Source organism: Vicugna pacos, chromosome 4 (assembly GCF_048564905.1).
Source record: "Vicugna pacos chromosome 4, VicPac4, whole genome shotgun sequence".
Taxonomy (NCBI): domain Eukaryota; kingdom Metazoa; phylum Chordata; class Mammalia; order Artiodactyla; family Camelidae; genus Vicugna; species Vicugna pacos.
Window position 1 is genome coordinate 2,169,100 of NC_132990.1, and position 19,010 is coordinate 2,188,109.

Below are 19,010 nucleotides of genomic sequence, written 5' to 3' on the forward strand. Positions count from 1 at the left end.
ATGCAACTTGCTAAAAGCCATTATATTCATGGTTACGGTTTACAACAGGGAAAGGATACACATAATATCAGCCAAAGGAAGAGATGCATTGGACAGAATCTGGGAAGGTTCCAAGTGCAGAGCTTCCATCATTCTCAGGATGTGTTACCCTCCTGTCATTGATGTGTGACATGGGGTACTGCCAACCAGGAAAGAGCTACTGAGCCTCACAGTTCTTTTAAACTGGGGCTTCATTATTTAGGCATGATTAACTGATTGAGTGTCTCAAAGGGGTCCCAGAATTTTTCCTTGTGCGGTCATCTCCCCTGCAGTGGGAGTTAGGACCTCTGACTTGTTTCTAACCAGCATCCTAGGATCTTATGGAATGTCTGTGGTCTGAATCTATGTTTTAAGTCTCTGCTTATGCCTGAAGCCCTAGTTGTTTGGTCAATTGAGTTAAAGATGAGAACCCAAGTACTTCCCAGGCTAAAGGCTAAAATTTAAAGAGAGAAATTACGACTCAGTATAAGGAAGGGTTAATGTTAAAAATGTATCATATTTGTGAGTTAAAATCTTCTGAGTAGTACATAAGTCTATGTGTAGTGAATTCTTAACCTAAACATGCAATGACAGACGTATCCATAAATGCCATGATATTTACTTGCTAGGCGTAGCTGGTTATATTATTTAGGAAATTGGAACATATAAGAAACTTTGGATTCGTATCTGTTGCTGTTTAATTTTGTTTCCAGCCGCTGTTAATGTTTATTTCCAAGATTGAGAAGTGGTGGTTCTGGAATCAGGAAATCAGGGCTTTATTTCTAACTTTCCTTGGGTCATATGAATTCTTTGCAACAGCAGAAGTATACAGAAGAAACAGCTTTATTCCTTCTATTTTTTGCCCCATGCAGTTAAGTATGTTACATGATATGCATGTATCTGCATTTTAGTTTAGTGGTTCCAACTTGGGGAATAAAATGAAAATGTATAGTTTTCAGATAGTATTTAAACATATGCTAAGCATTCTCAGTCGGTGTTATTGTGAGCAAATTTATTAAATATCCTTTACTTTTATTTCCTTTCTGAAAGCTAAATGTATGTTATGCTTTTATGTTTGTAAATTAAGCTTCGTGATATGATTCAGATTTACTTGTTAGTGGTCACATAGTTCAGCCTGGTAGCCCCTATAACTAATTAATACTTTGAAGTGTAATGAGAAAATTGATGAATTTTCATTGTTTCCTTTCCTGTTATAAATATATCACCTGGTTTTGTCTGTAGCTCTGGCAGGTAACTGTATAGTCTTGATATGCTGGTTGAAGTGTTTTGTTCTTCAGTTTCTCCTAGGGAGACCATTGGTGGTTATTTTGTTTTGTTTTTAATAGGAAATACTTGGAGTAGGTATGAATTCCTCAGGGCATTTTTGAGTAACAAAAGATGGCTGTTAACCTGCCTCCTTACAGAGCCCTGCAGCTGGAGGATATTTTATGATGTGCTTATAAAGGGGAGCAGGGTTGACCTCTTCTTCCTAATAGACAGAGTTTGACCTTATTCTGGCCGGAGGAGCCAGGCATCCAAGTGCCTTGTGCCTGCTCCCTACACTTGTAGGCCTGCTAGAGGTGCTTTGGAAAGCTACACCATCAAACAGTGACATGGAGTATGTCATTGTGGGTATATGGTTTAAGCTCCCTCCTCTCTCTCCTTAATGAAACTTTTAGTAAAGCCTCTCTTGATTACTCATCTTTTGTACAAGTAGAATCTTGAAAGGATCCTGAAAGTGCTGATTCCTTTCTGGGTGGGGGAGGTCCCTGAGACAGCACCAAGGCATGCAAAACGCAGCTGACAGCTGGGGGCACATAGATGCAGTGGGCCGCTGGGCTGGATATGCTGCGATAATGTTTACTGCTTGGAGGATGCTTATAACTGATCACTGACATGCCATTTGATAAATGCTTTAGGATGTCTGCTATTTCTACTTGTCCTTATAAGAGCCCTGCAAGAACCACCTTCCTTATAGAAATGCAGAAAAGGAGGCTTCAGGAAGTAACTTACTCAGAGTCATCTTGCCTAGTTACAAGTGTGAAGTCAGGCTTTCTACTCAGGGATATGATTTCAAATTCCTTGTTACGAACTGCTATATTGTGTCGTTTCATCCTTCACTAAGCCTGTTCTTTGAAGATTAAAATTTATCTTCTGTAATCAATTTAGGAAGAGGTAAAAATAGAAGCTCCAGAACTCTGAAAATCAGAGGATTTTAACCGTGCAGGAGGTGAAGTTAGTAATTAGCACATCTTTATATTAATCTCGAGTTCCCACGTCAGAAGCTAGTTTTCTCCACTCTTGCCAGTCAGCTCCTACTCATACATCAAGGTCCTCCCTCTTACTTAAAGCCTTCAGCTGCTTCACCACATCCTGGCCAGAAGTAAACTTAGTGTATCTGTGTTCCCATCATATTTCAGTTACTGCCACATTTTCTTTCTTTCTTTCTTGTGTTAAAATGAGTTATTAGATATTATTTTCTTTGTTAAATTTTTAATAACAGCTTTATTGAGATAGTTTACATCTCACACAATTCACTCTTTTAAAGTGTACAATTCAATAGTTTTTAGTATTTTCAGACTTGCACAATCATCAGTCAGTTTGGAATATTTTAATCACCCAACAAGAATCCTCTATCCATTATTAGTCATTCTCCACTTTCCCTCTATTATCGTGCTCCCCAACCCCAGGCAGCCAATAATCTGTAGATTTGCCTGTTCTAGACATTTCATGTGAGTGGAATCATACAATAGGTGGTCTTCTGTGACTGATTTTCCACTAGCGTATTTTCGTGGTTCATCCATGTGGTAGCATGTGTCGGTCCTTCATTACTTCTTTTGATTAAATGAGATTCCATTGTGTGGATATATCACATTTTGTTTATCTTTTCATCAGCTGAAGGACATTTGGGCGGTTTCCACTTTTTGGCTATTAATGGATGCTGCTGCTGTGAGCATTTGTGTACACATTTTTGTGTGAATGTACGTGTCAGTTCTCTTGGGTCTGTATCTGGGTTGGAGTTACTGCATCATACGTAACTAACCTTTTGAAGAACTGCCAGACTGCTTTCCAAAGCGGCTGCACCATCTGACTTCCTCCCGAGTAGATCTTACTTTCCGCACCTCCTCACTGACACTCATAATTGGTCTTTTTGATTATAGCCATCCTGTGAGTGTGAAGGGGTATCTCATTGTGGTTTTGATTTGCATTTCCCTGACGGCTCCTCATTAAATTTTAAATTGTTCTGGGTAACAAATAATCTTCTCTTTCTTATCTCCTACAGCACCCACAGTATTTTCCACATACTGGCTCATAATAAATGTTTAAATTTATAACCCTACTTAAAAAATTTTTCTTAAAGGGAGAGGTGATGCTTAAAATTTTTTCCCGCTTTTAACAATGCGCTTTACCCATATCACTAGCATTTTGTCTTACCTTTACCCTCACACCTGGTGTGAGGTCTACTTACGTATTCTGTTTGACTTCTCATTGCCAAGCCCGGCATGCCGAATGACTTGATGAATGTTAATTAAATGAATAAATGGAGTGTTGTTTGTGTTCATTCGGATTGTTGAGCTTGTCGCTGAGGTCAGGTGGCTTTTCTGTTTCTACCCTTTGCTAATAACCTACTCAAAGATGTGAAGAGCATTAGAGGCTTCATTTTAAACTGTGTCTCCAGTAAAATAGACTCACCAGTAGAAAACTGCTTCTAAAATATAGTTTTACCTGTCTGGTCTGTTTGCAGACTGTTTAAATTGTTACTGTTCGTTCTGGGGGCTCCCTGTGTAGGGAGTCCCAGATTTGTGTTTTTTCCTTATCTGAGGAATCCTGTGAGATGTTAACCTGGTAAATCAAGAAAGTTCACCATAGAAGTTAGATCATCTTCATTATAAGGCATACTTAAAACTCTTTAACTAATGTGTGATTTTTAAGGCTTTAAAGAAGACATCAAAGCCTGCCATTCAAATTTCAAAGGAACTCTGTTCGACTTTAGCATTGTTTTATAAACATTGGCTGATATGCGTTTCTAATATATTGTGCTAGGAAAATAGAAGTATTTAATAATGTCGACATTCTTTCTTGTGCTATCATTAACTTAACCTTGCAAACAAAGCAGTTATTTATTAGCAAGTCTTTATGTAACTAAAACCTTCCTCTAGTGAATTTACTATGAAAATTTAATTTATAAAATTTAAATTCCAGTTTAAATGGAACACAGAAAACATTGTTTTGTACAATTGGTGAAATTTGCTAGAATACGAATTCTGATGATTTGGCGTTTTTAGTTATCCAAATGCAGGGTTTAAATTTTTGTTGCTTTGGTGCTCTGAGAGAAAAACAATACTAGTTGATTTTATGAATTTGTGTGCCTTAGATCCTTAGTAAACCACACTTCTTCTGAAGTCAGAAATATCATTCTACGCTGTAAGTGGTAGGGCCAGGGAGGTGGATGTCATGGTGATGATATCTCAAATACAGTGTGAAAGCTTTTCTAGAGATCGTATCAAAGAAAATAGTCTATTCCTTAAATGAATGGCTGCCTGTTACATTAATGGAGCCTCCTAGTATTTATACACGAAATGCTCATAGTGAGTCTTAACAGTTCTTAGCTTCTAATGCTACTTCTTTCATCATTCTCAGAAAGATTACTCTTAGTAGAAATGCCATACTTGCTTTTTTCTCAACATGATGATAGTTTTATACTTGAAGTGTAATGTTTGATTCCCACTAGTCATTCTAATTTACATTTCTAAAGACTTTGATCATTTTGAGTAAGTTCTATTCTTATGTAATGATGCAGATGTTATCAACAACCTAAATTCAATTTGATCTTATACAGATACACAATTCCATATATAATATGAGCTATGCACATTTAGTTAAATTTATATTGAATAATAAGATTAGGTGAAGTCATAAATGTATACCTATATAGTTTCTTGCCATTCTTGACTTCCATAATAATGAGGGTCAGCGTTTTCTTCTATCTCTTCTTCTCCCGGGCCTTCGTGATGATCATCGTGATCTTCACTCTCAGAATCATCTGGAAATCTCCTGTAAACTTGGGTCTTCAGTTGTATTGTTTGACCATCAGCGCTTCTCTGTTCACCATAATAAATACTGTGTAAATGAGGGAAGCAGAGGAAAATGTATGAGCTTACTGGCTCTTTTAGCTTATTTTGGTCCACACGAATGTATGTTAAATGGTGGTAATATAGCAGGTCAACAGTTGGGCACATCACTGTGACATTGAGATCTGAAAAATACAAATTAAAAATTAATCTTACTGTATTACTTCCATAAGCCTACAGTGGATTTTACTTAAATGTTTATGGGGTATAGTTTTATTAACTAAAACACTTGTAAGTAGAATTAGCTTTAATTATTTTTTTTACAGTAATCAAATAATAAAATGAAGGTGAAACTATAAATGAGTTTTATATTGTCAAAATAAATGATGGCTTCATTGGCTATAAAATAATTATTTGCATATTAAATACATAATTTAAGTAACAAATTCTTAGTAGGAACAACCTCAAAAAGAAAAGAGAAAATCACCTAAAGTTCCACCACTCAGGATCTCACATTTCTTCATATACTCTACAGTACTAATCCTCAAATTCAAAGTGATAACACTTAATAGAAAAGATTATAAACTGTAGAGTACAGTTTTCTCTAGGGGCCTATCTCTGCTATTTCCTTAGCCTGATTCAAAGCAACTATTTTCAGCAATGTGTAAAGCACAGATTTTTAAAGATTTGTTCTTTAAAAACAATGAAATTTTACATACTTTCAATTTCATTATTTTCTAGGTATAGATGTTCTAAATTTCTTGGAATATAGAATGCTTGCTTCAGCTTGTTGTGTCCAACATTGAGCTCTATAAGGTTGGAAAGATTAAAAATATTATATGGGATGTCTTGTAGTTTGTTGTGTGACATTCTTAGAGCATGAAGTTTTGGAAGTCCATTGAAGTACTTTTCTGGTATAGAAGATATTGAATTATTTTCTAAAGACAGATACATAAGTGAAGAAGGCAAACCAGGAGGCATCGATTCTAATCTGTTATTACATAGGTTGAGCTGCATGAGGTTTTCCATTTTGGAGAAGATTCTTCCTTGTAACGTAGAATCCTCAATTTGATTATAACAGAGATCAAGCATGGTCAAGTTTACTAGCGCATCCACGGCATTTGTCTGCACTCTGGAGATCTCATTGTAACCAAGAAGAATCCTTTCCAAAGACTTAGGAAGAAGAGTTGGAAATTCTTCTAAATTGTTATGCTGTAGGTGAAGTTGTAGTAGATTCGACAGTTTAGCAAACACACCATGATCAATCTTTTGAGATTTAATTTTGTTGTGGCTGAGGTTGATTTCTTTAAGATGAGTGGCATTGACGAAGGAATCTGAAGTCACAGCCTCAATTTCATTGAACTGAAGATAGACCTGTTGAATGTATGCTGGAATATTTGGGATAGTCCTGAGTTTACGATTGTCACAGTACATCGATGATGGAAAGTTAAGTGGACAGGAGCATTCGCTGGCACAGCCTGACATAGGCTGATGAAATGGAACTCCATAGTCTACATTTTGACGAAATGGGAATTCTGGTTGGTAGACATCATCTACTTCTTGCTCGTAATCATCATCCCATTGATAACTTTCATATTGGCAATATACTTCAACTCCAAGGAAGAAGAAGAGGACACATAGTGGACTTAAAAAGCCCATGTTCTTTCTTTTATTGTCCTATTGCAAGGCAAAAAGGGAATATATTGTAGGAAAAGGGAGTGAAACTTAGAATAATTCTTGAATAAATTGACATACAAAATGCATAATATCTATGTCTGCATTGAAATATATTGAAATGTCCATAATTTGTGGGTGATGCTCAGACCAAAATTAATGTCTAAGTACCAGTAAGGTGGTGTTTTTTAAAAGTCACATATTGCTGTGAACCAGACTATAACCATCTTTTAAGAGAATCTCGATCTGTCTTGCTTACTAGACTAAGATTTACAGTCATAGCATGACATCTCTGTACCCTAAAGCTGAGAGCTCTTTCCACTGTAAATGCTGGGTGTTCTCACTGGCTACTTGGCCCTTCAGTGATGTTCCCTCCCTATGAGAAAAGAGACCCTATGTTTTAGTTATTTAGGAGATTCTTAATATTAACCCAGATTTTCCCCCTGCAACTTCTGTTTTCTTCTGCTCTTTGGAAGGAAATGGAACACTCCCTTTTATGTGAAAACTTGAGATATTAAAAATAGCTATCATGTTTCCTCTTAGTGTTTTCTGTCCAAGCCTAACTATGACTTCAAGTTTTCCCTGTGAAATAATTTCCAGAATCCAATTATTTCATCTCTGACTCTACTTAAATAACTACTTCAAATAACAAATACACACAATATTTACATTCTACAAAGTCTGAGTTTCTATTTGGCTCTTCTTTGCATTTTTTCTTGTTGCCCTTCTAGCTTCTTCCCACTAATATTTTTGAATTAAGTTATAGATATACAGATATTAAAAACACTGTCCTATCTCCTCATGGAGAATCAGAGAGACATGTAATACAGTGAGTAGGAGGGTATGTGTGGGGTAAAGTTGTAAAGGAGGGAGTCCTTAGCTCGAGGAAGACAATTAACACTAGTTCTGCTGAAACTTGGAAGTTATAGTGAGTGGTGGATTGTGTGTACTGGAGGAGGAGCCTAAAAATCTTCATTTCAGTCCTATCATTTATGACAGTCACCTCACTTGTCTGCCTCTGGCCTCATCAGTAAAACGAGAATTGTAGTTTCTTAACCGCTTATCCCACCTGGTCATTGTTAGGGTCATAAACACATCTGAGATATGCATGTAGAAGAAGTGCTTGGCAAATTGGAAAGTGATCCAGATGGAATACGTATGTTATTTGGGAAAAAGTTAAAAAAAAAAAAACCTGTTAATTTCTGAGGCCATTTTTCTCTACCCTTCTCATCCAGGGTTTCGTGAGAGAATTAATGTCCTAACACATTATTGTATGTCATTAAATGATTTACCTTCTGTTCACCTAGAATGGTGCTAAACTATCATCATTGGGATAATTGAAAAATTAGTTACTTAAATCATTTTCTTTGATAGAGTCCCATTTGAGAAAGACTGCTCTAGATCCTAATATCTTAGTTTCTTGTTTCTTACCAGAAACTCTACTGAAAAATGTAGAATGTAAATATTGTGCATATTTGTGATTTGAAGTAGTTATTCAAGTAGAGGCAGAGATCCTTGGTCTTTTTTTTTTCTCTAATGTCATTTCCTCCAGTCTTCTGCACCATTCCATCCAGTGCACCTGCACGATGGGCCTTGTCATTACTGATGCTGCAATCTGCAGCTGTTTCACATGCTAACCACTTTTTATAACTTACTTCATGTAGTAACTCCAACTGCAGTAATTGTTCAGTTTCAGTGGGACCTAAAATATATTGATCCTCCTGTTTTTTCACTGCCCCTCATCCATACATCCCAGTAGGTTCTTACCAACCTAGATCACATCGTGCATCACAGCCATCACTCCTTTGCACATGCCCTAAATTTGCTAGACCCTTGTATCCTCATACTCATACTTGTGGTAAAGTGCAGCCCTGGTTACTGCTCAAGTGCAGCCCTGGTTACTGCGCATGGCCTGACTCATGCAGCTGAATACAATGAGAGAAAACAGGGCCGTGCCAGCTGGTCCCACTTTAAAGCCATGACCACTCAAGTGCTGTCAAGTGATATGTCCTTAGTTCATTTCTTTTTCCTTTCTCCTACACAAGCCTCTAACACCTTATTCCCCTTTGGGTTTAGATGCTGACCTTTCTTCCTTTTTCACAGGAAAACAGGATAGACAATCATTTACTCTTAATATATTTTCTTCTATTTAATCTTATCCCTACCTATGGAAAAATACCAAAATAGTCATGGTTTGGTCTTTTTAAACATTGTGATTTTGAATTTGTAGTTTTCTTTTGCAAATATAAATAAACTTCATCCACTGTTCCTTCTTATCTGTGGAATTCATGGAGGACATGGCATTTGAATTAGACTTTGAAGGAATATGAGGGTTCTCACAGAGGGAAGTAGAGAAGATTTGCAGATAGAAGAGATGAGCAAAAACATGTAAGCAATAAAAGATGAAATGTTTGGGAACTGGTGGTTAACTGTTGAAGGAACAAAATAAGACTGTTACAGCCAATCTGGACCAGAACCTGGAGGACTGAATTGTGACCTCAGGAATTTGCACTCTGAGAATGAACACCTCGTTTCACTCATTGCTATAATCGAGCCATGATCTTCACAGCGCAGTGTTTGTGCATGGGGTAAGATAGGGTCCTGGGGGGAGAAGTGAAAAGGTGTGGTCTCAATCCAAAGGGCAGCGTTCAGCGCTGGCTGACCCAGACCCGGGGCTGGGGAGCTCCCAGTGGGTGTGATTGGCAGTGCTCTTTATCTGCTGTAGTTAGTGACGCTGTACCAGAGTTGTGTGTGAACATGGTTAGTAAAGCCCCTTACAAATATTACTAGTGATTTAGTTTGAGTGGGTTACTTAGTTAACGATTGTCTTGAAGTTTGGGGATGAGGCGCTGTGCTTGATGGGGAACACAGAATGAAGAAGACATGAAGACATGGTCCCTTCTATAAAGAGCATATAGTTTAGTGGACAAGAGAGAGACAACACAGTGAACCATATTCTCAGGCAGAGGGAAATACGGTTTATAGCAGAGACACCAGTAGTGTGGGACCCAGTGGCTTAACCCTGCTTGGAGGAGACAGGGAGATCTTTGCAGACATCATTTGGCCAAGATTTTGGGAGATTAGCAGGAATGGGTATAGACATTCTATATATATCACTCTCTAGTTGATAATATTTATATATTAAATTTATAGTTATGTTATGGCATATTAACTTTTTAAAAAGTACTTGTCATACTTCATTTAAAGTACAGTGCCATGGATTTGGGCTTCTGTAGGTTTTCTGTGCCCCCGGAAGATAAAAGTAGAAGCAAAGAGGCAGACATGCAGCTACATGGGATCTGGCTACATAGCGGCTGTCAGAGCTGTTAACACAGTTGAACTCTGAAAAGAGCATTGCTCATCAGAACTCTGCATTTTATCCTTGTGTTAAGAACATCAGTAATTATCAGTTAGTAACCTTATATTTGAGAATTTAGTCATGACCCTGCTATTCAACAATTATGAAAAATTATTGGGGAAAAAGGAGACCTTTTGGTTCAGCACTTAATTGCATACCTTTGCCGTGCAATCAAGACCGCATGATGGGGTCTCTCTGAAAGTAAAGAGTTTCTTAGTATTATCTGCTTTTGGTCTTCTTGGTCACCTAAGAAGAAAGGTCTTTCCCTGAAGACATTTTCTCTTCTAAATCTGTACTCACCCTCATTGTCCTCATCCATTGAGGACCTTCACCTGTAGCTCAACTGTGCCCCACTCCCTTTTGACTAAGTGTGGTTTTCTGGCCTGACTCCCACCCTATCTCCATTGATCTGCCCATTAATTTTCTCTTCTCTTTCTCTTTGGCTTCACCCTCATAAATATCCCTGTTAAAATGATCTGTTTCTTTTTAGCCCAGTTTTTCATTCAGCTGGTCTCTTCCCAGCCATTTACTAAGCATATTTTTATTACTCCTGCTTCTTATGTTCTATAATTTATGCCTCATTTCCTATGGGATAACTCAGAGCAAAACATAAACTCACTGTCAGTTCCTGACCTCTCATTTTTGACAGAGTCTAACACTGTGCACAGTAAGTGCCCAAAGATTTGTTGGATGAATGATTGAATTATTAAGCTATAGATTACATCACTACTAATGTTAATGATTTCTAGGTGTTAATTTCACCACAGTGATTCCTCTAAATGAACAGTCAGAACGTGACTGTTCTTTTATCTTATTTCTCCATCACAATGTACTGTATTCGCTTTCCTGTTACCTTGTTTGAATAACAAATGTGAAAAAGGAAATTTAATAACTAATGTGAAAAAGGAAATTTAAAGCAAAGTAAAATATTTTACTAGTTTTTAATAATTATCCATTAACGTAAATTTTTCACATTATAGCTTAAAAAGTTTCTGTGTCATAACATTTCTCTTACCTGGAAAAAAGCACTTATGCTTTCATCAAGAAAGTCCTAATTTAAATTTCTAATCAAAATGAGATGGAACTTCACTCTGGAAAGTTTAAAGTATTTGGAAATCTCCATAGCATTTTGTTATTTTTAAAGACCTAATTGTTTTATTGGTATACCATAGAAACTAAAAAATAAGAAACCAAGTGTTACTATATGATTCAGAATTTTTTCCAAAGCAGTTTTAAATTTAACTTTGTAAAATTAAACTTCACTATTACAACCAAGACCTAAGAAAGTAAGACCCTTTTGCTCTTAAAAATATGAAAGTCTCAAAATTATTTTTAGCCATAATAGATTTAAATCTTAATTACCTGAAACTCAAGAAACTAGATCCTTCAGGGCTAGATAGAGTATTTGTATTTTCTCTCTGAGAAAGAGGCAGAACCATTATAATATCAGGGATTTGGTCAGTAGAGAAATTTGAGAAAATTTCTAGTGTTATCTGTAGAAATACCCATCTTGTCTACAACTGAAATCTCTAGCATTGCTCAGATGTATGGCTCAAAGGCATTTGCTATTTTGTTGTTGTAATTTAAAGTTGAGAGAGAGAGAGAGAAACAGAAAATTATTCCATTAACCTGAGAATCTTTCATTCAAAATAAAAAAAAATCTAAACAAAGATTATTGGGTAAATCTTAAGTTAGAAAATTAAAACCACTATATTACTTCTTTCCCTGAATATCTTGGCTAATCAGATTTAAATGTAGCTTTTACCAAATATTGCTTCCAAAAATTGTGCATTTATGATGGCTACAATCTATTTTAATGTTAAGCAAATCAAATATACTTTATTTTTAACAGTAGGAATATTTTCTTTAAAAAAATTGAAAATTATTTTATCATCATACCTGTTGAGTTTGCTTTAGTTTTCAAGGGTTGATGAATTTGCAAATCCTGTAAATGAATCAGAAATTCCTAAATTTTTAAACTGAGTCTCTTAAAAATCCACAGTAACTGTGTGTCCAGGCAGGGCTGTCCCTTGAATTACTATAGCAATTTAAGCAAATATAATCTGCTTGGAAAACACTTGACTTGAATTAAAATTATATATTTCTTTTCACTATCCCAGACCTTGTGGACTCAAATTAAAATGCTTGTGTTCTTGGTCAGATTTATGCGGCCTACGTCTTTCTTTTCCCTTTAATTTTGGTTTGAGGTGCAGCAGGAATTTCCTCTAATATGAAAGGCAAACAGGACTAAATGAAACAGCATGTACTGATTACTGTTTTTATTTTCATTTTCATGCCAAAGAATTCTTCAAATTAAGGTCCACTGTAACACAGAACTCAGTGTCTTGGCAATTTAAGGTGGAACTCAGAGTTATCTTGAGACCTTGGTTTTCTGATATCTTGTGTTCATACCAGTGTTTACCTTTATTAAGAGAAGGAACCAGGATTAGAAACATACATCATTTCATATCTAGTTTATTGTTAAAATGAAATGCATTGTCAGTGGCGACACAGATGAAATATATTGCTTTTCCACACAAAGAAGTATACCTTCTTCTCTATCAGCTGTCTCCTTTTTCACCTTCCATGTATACCCACTAGCATGCCTTCTAATAACATTAACCTCTTAGTTACGGAAATCACTCAGAAGGTACATTTGCCTGTTTTTAGTAGTTAAAAAAAATAATTTTATAGTATTGAATAAGATAGAGCTAGGGACTACTGTTGATCAACCATTATACCTATATTTGGCTGATATAATAAATTTACTCATTTCACTGAGCTGTCTCTTGAAGAGTATCAGTTAACTACTTAAATGCTGTATTTTCGTACTAATCTTTTCATATTATAAACAGAGAGTTAACTTGTAGCTCTTGGAAGTGAACTTTGAGTGCATTCTTTGGGAGAGTCTTTCAAGCTTGTGCAGACTAATAAGGTAAAGTGAATCCTGGAATTTGTTTTTCTTTCATCAAAATAGTATTTTCCCTTAGATCTTTACAAAGAGCTCACAAGTTTTTTTTTTATTATGCTTCAGATTTTTAAAAAATGTACAGTGTTTCAAGTGATGTTTTGGCAATATTGTGAAAATCTTGTCTATTATCTGAGACACTGGTATGTAAAACGTGGCAGACTGTGTTTGGGCCAGGATTGCATTTTGTTACTGATCTTTTCCATGTGTTTCGTATTAGTGTTTATTCTTAAACCTCAGGCTTCCACACTGAGGAAAACAGAGCAAACCTGTGTACTTTTTCTAAAAATTAGTCTACATGCCCTCACAATTCTTTTGAAAGATTAGCTTCAAATTAGCCACTTAACTTTTATTTAATTCTTCATTTAACTCTGTGATTTGAACTTGTGGCAGTGATTATGTTGTTCTTTTTCCTAAAAAGTGAAATATTTATCAACAGATAGCTAGAACACTCAGAGTCAAAAGTGACTAGGAAATTTTTTTAACATTTTTTATTGATTTATAATCATTTTACAATATTGTGTCAAATTCCAGTGTTCAGCACAATTTTTCAGTCATACATGGATATATGCACACTCATTGTCACATTTTTTTCTCTGTGATTTATCATAACATTTTGTGTATATTTCCCTGTGCTATGAAGTGTAATCTTGTTTATCTATTCTACAATTTTGAAATCCCAGTCTATCCCTTCCCACCCTCTACCCTCCTGGTAACCACAAGTCTGTATTCTCTGTCCATGAGTCTATTTCTGTCCTGTATTTATGCTTTGTTTTTGTTTGTTTGTTTGTTTCTGTTTTTTAGATTCCACATATGAGCGATCTCATATGGTATTTTTCTTTCTCTTTCTGGCTTACTTCACTTAGAATGACATTCTCCAGGAGCATCCATGTTGCTGCAAATGGCATTATGTTGTCGGTTTTTATGGCTGAGTAGTATTCCATTGTATAAATATACCACATCTTCTTTATCCAGTCACCTGTTGATGGACATTTAGGCTGTTTCCATGTTTTGACTATTGTAAATAGTGTTGCTATGAACATTGGAGTGCAGGTGTCATCCTGACGTAGATTTCCTTCTGGATACAAGCCAAGGAGTGGGATTCCTGGGTCATATGGTAAGTCTATTCCTAGTCTTTTGAGGAATCTCCACACTGTTTTCCATAGTGGCTGCACCAAACTGCATTCCCCTTTCTCCACAGCCTCTCCAGCATTTGTCATTTTTGGATTTTTGAATGACAGCCATTCTGACTGGTGTGAGGTGATACCTCATTGTAGTTTTGATTTGCATTTCTCTGATAATTAGTGATATTGAACATTTTTTCATGTGCTTTTTGATCATTTGTATGTCTTCCTTGAAGAATTGCTTGTTTAGGTCTTCTGCCCATTTTTGGATTGGGTTGTTTATTTTTTTCTTATTGAGTCATATGAGCTGCTTATATATTTTGGAGATCAAGCCTTTGTCGGTTTCACTTGCAAAAATTTTCTCCCATTCCATAGGTTTTCTTCTTGTTTTATTTCTAGTTTCCTTTGCTCTGCAGAAGCTTGTGAGTTTCATTAGGTCCCATTTGTTTATTCTTGCTTTTATTTCTTCTAGGAGAAAATTTTTGAAATGTATGTCAGATAATGTTTTGCCTATGTTTTCCTCTAGGAGGTTTATTGTATCTTGTCTTATGTCTAAGTCTTTAATCCATTTTGAGTTGATTTTTATATATGGTGTGAGGGTGTGTTCTAGCTTCATTGTTTTACATGCTGCTGTCCAGTTTTCCCAACACCATTTGCTGAAGAGACTGTCTTTATTCCATTGTATATTCTTGCCTCCTTTGTTGAAGATGAGTTGACCAAAAGTTTGTGGGTTCATTTCTGGGCTCTCTATTCTGTTCCATTGGTCTATATGTCTGTTTTGGTACCAATACCATGCTGTCTTGATGACTGTAGCTCTATAGTATTGTCTGAAGTCTGGGAGAGTTATTCCTCCAGCCTCTTTCTTTCTCTTCAGTAATGCTTTAGCAATTCTAGGTCTTTGATGGTTCCATATAAATTTTATTATGATTTGTTCTAGTTCTGTGAAATATGTCCTGGGTAATTGGATAGGGATTGCCCTCACAATTCTTCTGAAAGATTAACTTCAAATTAGCCACTTAACTTTTATTTAATTCTTCATTTAACTCTGTGACAGTGATTATGTTGTTCTTGTTCCTAAAAAATGAAATATTTGTCAACAGATAGCTAGAACACTCAGAATCAAAAGTGACTAGGAAATTTAGACAGCATTGACGGTGTCCAAGAGGTTTAGGTTGGCAGGAGGTGGGAGGAGTGGAGAGTGGCGGTCAAGTCAGGCCTTAGAGGAAAAAATAGAAACTTCAAGTGACTGTCATAACTCACTGTTTCAGTTGGTGGTTATAACTGTAGCAATTAGGGAGAGAAGGAGAAGTCTAAATTTGATTTGATTGAAGTAGATACAGTATCTCAGAGCCAAATGACTAGTGCTGGTGAGGAAAGGTCCAACTGAGACCTGGTAATTACGGTAATACACCATAAAAATTTTTCATTCACTTACTCACTCAGCTATTATTTGTTGAGCACCTATTTTGTTCAAGGCAGTTTTAGGTGCTGAGGACTCAGCAGTAAAAGTCCCTGTTGTCATGGAAGAGGAAGACAGAAAGTAAACATGTGTTGGTGGTGCAAAGTAGAGACAAAGTGAATGAGCTCAGTGGTACAGGTCAGTAGTTCTGGCACTGCTGTCATGCATCCTGGAATGGAATGGTTATGTAACTGTGTGGTGACTGGGGGAGCCACGTGTCTCACTGCTAAGTGAGTGAAGGTGAAGGGAAGGAAAGGCTACAGTTGTTTTTAGATGTCGTTAATACTTGGCATTATCTAACTTTTTCCCCAGTTCGATAGGTTAAGTATATAGTGGTATTGCTTGCAATTTTAATTTCCATTTCCCTAATTACTAAAGAGTTTGAATAATCTTTTCAAATGTGTTTCAGCCATTTGGATTTTCTCTTCTGAGGTATACCTGTTAATGTTTTTTGCTCGTTTTTCTATTGTTATTTGTCTTTTTCTTATTGATTTTTAGGGTTTTTTTTTTAATGTATTATGGATACCAGTCTTTTGTTAGTTATACATGTGACTGTGTGTCACCATTTTTCAGTTGGGTTTTTCAGATACATACAAATCAAGTGCAAGTGATATTTTACTTTCTTTCTAACTGTTTTTGTGGGAGTAGTTCTTATTTCAAAAAGACATTTTGCACACACACACACACACACAAAAAACATTTTGCTAATCCTTATGATCCAGATAGCGGGGCTGTGGGTTTGTATTTTTCCCAGTTAGCTCTAAATCACAGGAGATGAAAGTACATTTCAGATCAATAAGCCACATGGTAGCAAAATTAGGAGACATCATAGAACTCTCATCAAATAAGGAGGTATAGAGAGAAGAATTTAAAAAGACCCGCACACTGCCAGCCACAGTTGGCAGAGACCAAGGGAGCACTGAGAGGCAGATGGAGCAGCCAGTACTCTCTACCCTCACAGAGTAAAGTTCCAAGATAATATATGCAATTAAAAAGTAGTTGTCTATATAATCCATTCAACTTTTTTTTTTTTTTGCACTGACTGGGACTCAGTACAAAGCAATGGCATTTTCAGACCCAGGAAGGGGTGATAAAATGCATTTCCCTTTGCCAAATTAGTGGAAATGTGTTCTTTTGTGCTGAAGGGGAGGATGGGATGTGTGGATCCAGGAAGCAGAATTCCTGCTACTTATGTTTATTCAGGTTAACAGTTATTGAGAAAATTTTTATTAGAGGGTTATACTGTTGCTGGCAAGGTTCTGGGATGAGTATTTGGTGGAGTGAGTGAGTGACTGGATGTTTGCTGGACAAAAATGGGAGTGTGAATTGGGAAGGGGCATGGAAGAACCTTCTGGAGTGATAGAAATCTTTTATGTCTTGATCAGCTTTGAAAAAACATGCTAAGACAACTGGATCACATGCTAAAATTTACTCAGAATGGAAACCAAGACCTAAGTGTTAAAGCTCGTACTATTAAGGTTTTAGAAGGAAACATAGTATCAGTCTTCATGACCTTGGATTAGGCAACAATTTCTTAGATGTGACACTAAAAGCGCAAGAGACAAATGGGAAAATAGATCAATTGGATATCATGAAAATTTAAATTTTTTTCTATGCCAAAGATATCACCAAGAAAGGGGAAAGAAAGAGGAAAAAAAATCCAAACAAGGGAGAAAAATTTTGCAAATCATAAGTCTGATAAAGAATTTGTGTCTAGAATAGATAAAGAACTTATACAGCCCAATAATATTCTTAAATGAGTGAAGGATCTGAATAGATGGTTCTCCAAAGATAACAAAATGGTCAGTAAACACAGTAAAAGATGCTCAACATCATTAGTCATCAGGAAAATGCAAGTCAAAGTCACAGTGAAGGACTACTTCACATTCTCTAGGATGGATAAAATAAAAAATAGCCAAAAAGTGAAAACAACATGTGTTTATGTCCATCAGCTGATAAATGGATGAATAAATGTGGTCCATCCATACAGTGGAAGATTAGTTGGCAATAAAAAGGAGTGGAGTACTGACATGCTTGCTACAACATGAATGAACCTTGAAAACATTATGCTAAGTGGAAGAAGCCAGTCACAAAAGACCTCATGATTCCATTTATATGAAATGTCCAGAATAGGCAAATCCATTGAAACAGAATGGATTTGCAGTTACCTAGGGCTGGGAGTAAATGAGGAGTGACTTTAACGGGGACAGGGTTTCTTTCTGGAGTGATGAAAATGTTCTGAAGTTGATTGCGGTAATGGCTTCTAACCCTGAATACATTAAAAACCATTGAACTGTATACTTTAAATTGTGAACTGTATGGTATATGAATTATATCCCAATAAAGCTGTCATCAAAAATAATAATAGCAGTGAGGGTGTGAGTGAATGTGACTAGCTATAAGTTGAGAATTTTTAAAACTAAGTGAGAAGTACATAAAAATTATTATATTGCTTTGTCTGCATTTGCTTCTTTTGTAAATTTTCCCTAATAAAAGGGAAATCTCCAGCACTCCAACTGCAAGTTTTAATATCATGAATTCATATGATTGTGCCCTGTGTTTAAAGCTGGACGTGGCACATGCTTTTGCCCCTTGGCCTAGTTTGTCTCTATGTTTCAGCCTCTTTCAGCCTCTGTAAAGTTTAAAACCAGAAAGCCTAGGGGAAGGAAAAAGTCAAGAGTGTCAGTGTGGGTTTAAAAGAAATTATGATGTTGATTTTGATTGAATTTTATGGCTCCAAGTGTTTGGGTTTGCTTTTAAGAGTTTATTACTGTCCAGCAAGGCCCACTTTTGAAAGATGGATTTCAGAGGCTTCACCTGAGAGGTTATGGTCAAATGCTTAGAAATGGGTGAGATTGCCAGGGGACAGAAAGATAAGGCTAAAAGAGTATCGGGGAACACTAGCTGCTGACGAGCAACCCAAAACATATGATGTGTGGAAGCCAAGTAAGCAGAGAATCTCAAGGAGGAGGCACTGTACACTGTTTTATAAGGATGATCACTGACTGAAAAATTAGTGTGTCATCGTGGTTAAAAACATCGAGCTAGGCTGCTGGGTTCAAATCCCAGATAGGCCAAGAGGTATTGAATGTTTGTTTTCCAATTTCCACACCTCCAAAACCAGGCATGAGTAAAGGGAGCTGCCTACTAGGGCCACTGTGAGGGTTAAATGAATAAATGCAAGTAAGGCATTTGGAAGAACGTCTGAAATGTTCTTTATATACCACCTGTTACTGTTTCGTATCATTTATACATACAATTTGGGGAAAATAAATTCAGGAGAATTATTACGGCAGTGCAGTAAGTTAAGGACCGTGTAAGCGGAGAAGTCATGAAA

At 36.4% G+C, this 19,010-nt stretch overlaps 2 protein-coding genes across 7 annotated transcripts in view; one reads left to right on the forward strand and one right to left on the reverse strand.

The window, feature by feature from the left end:
- CENPP (centromere protein P) overlaps window positions 1-19,010 on the forward strand; it is a 220,403-nt gene that overhangs the window by 82,999 nt on the left and 118,394 nt on the right. The window lies entirely within an intron of this gene.
- OMD (osteomodulin) lies at window positions 4,728-12,275 on the reverse strand. The gene is made up of 3 exons (XM_006209215.4): window positions 12,022-12,275; window positions 5,810-6,767; window positions 4,728-5,275 (listed from the first exon to the last, which is right to left on the reverse strand). The coding sequence occupies exons 2-3, from the start codon at window positions 6,747-6,749 to the stop codon at window positions 4,947-4,949; spliced, it is 1,269 nt and encodes a 422-aa protein (XP_006209277.1). The 5' UTR covers window positions 6,750-6,767; window positions 12,022-12,275; the 3' UTR covers window positions 4,728-4,946.

Bases quoted from the DNA above. Each gene is read 5' to 3' on its own strand.
- OMD (XM_006209215.4), bottom strand. From the start codon at position 6,749: ATGGGCTTTTTAAGTCCACTATGTGTCCTCTTCTTCTTCCTTGGAGTT. The intron at 5,276-5,809 runs GTATGTAAAATT...TGTATTTTTCAG, and splicing joins AGAAAATAATGAAATTGAAA to ATCTCAATGTCACAGTGATG.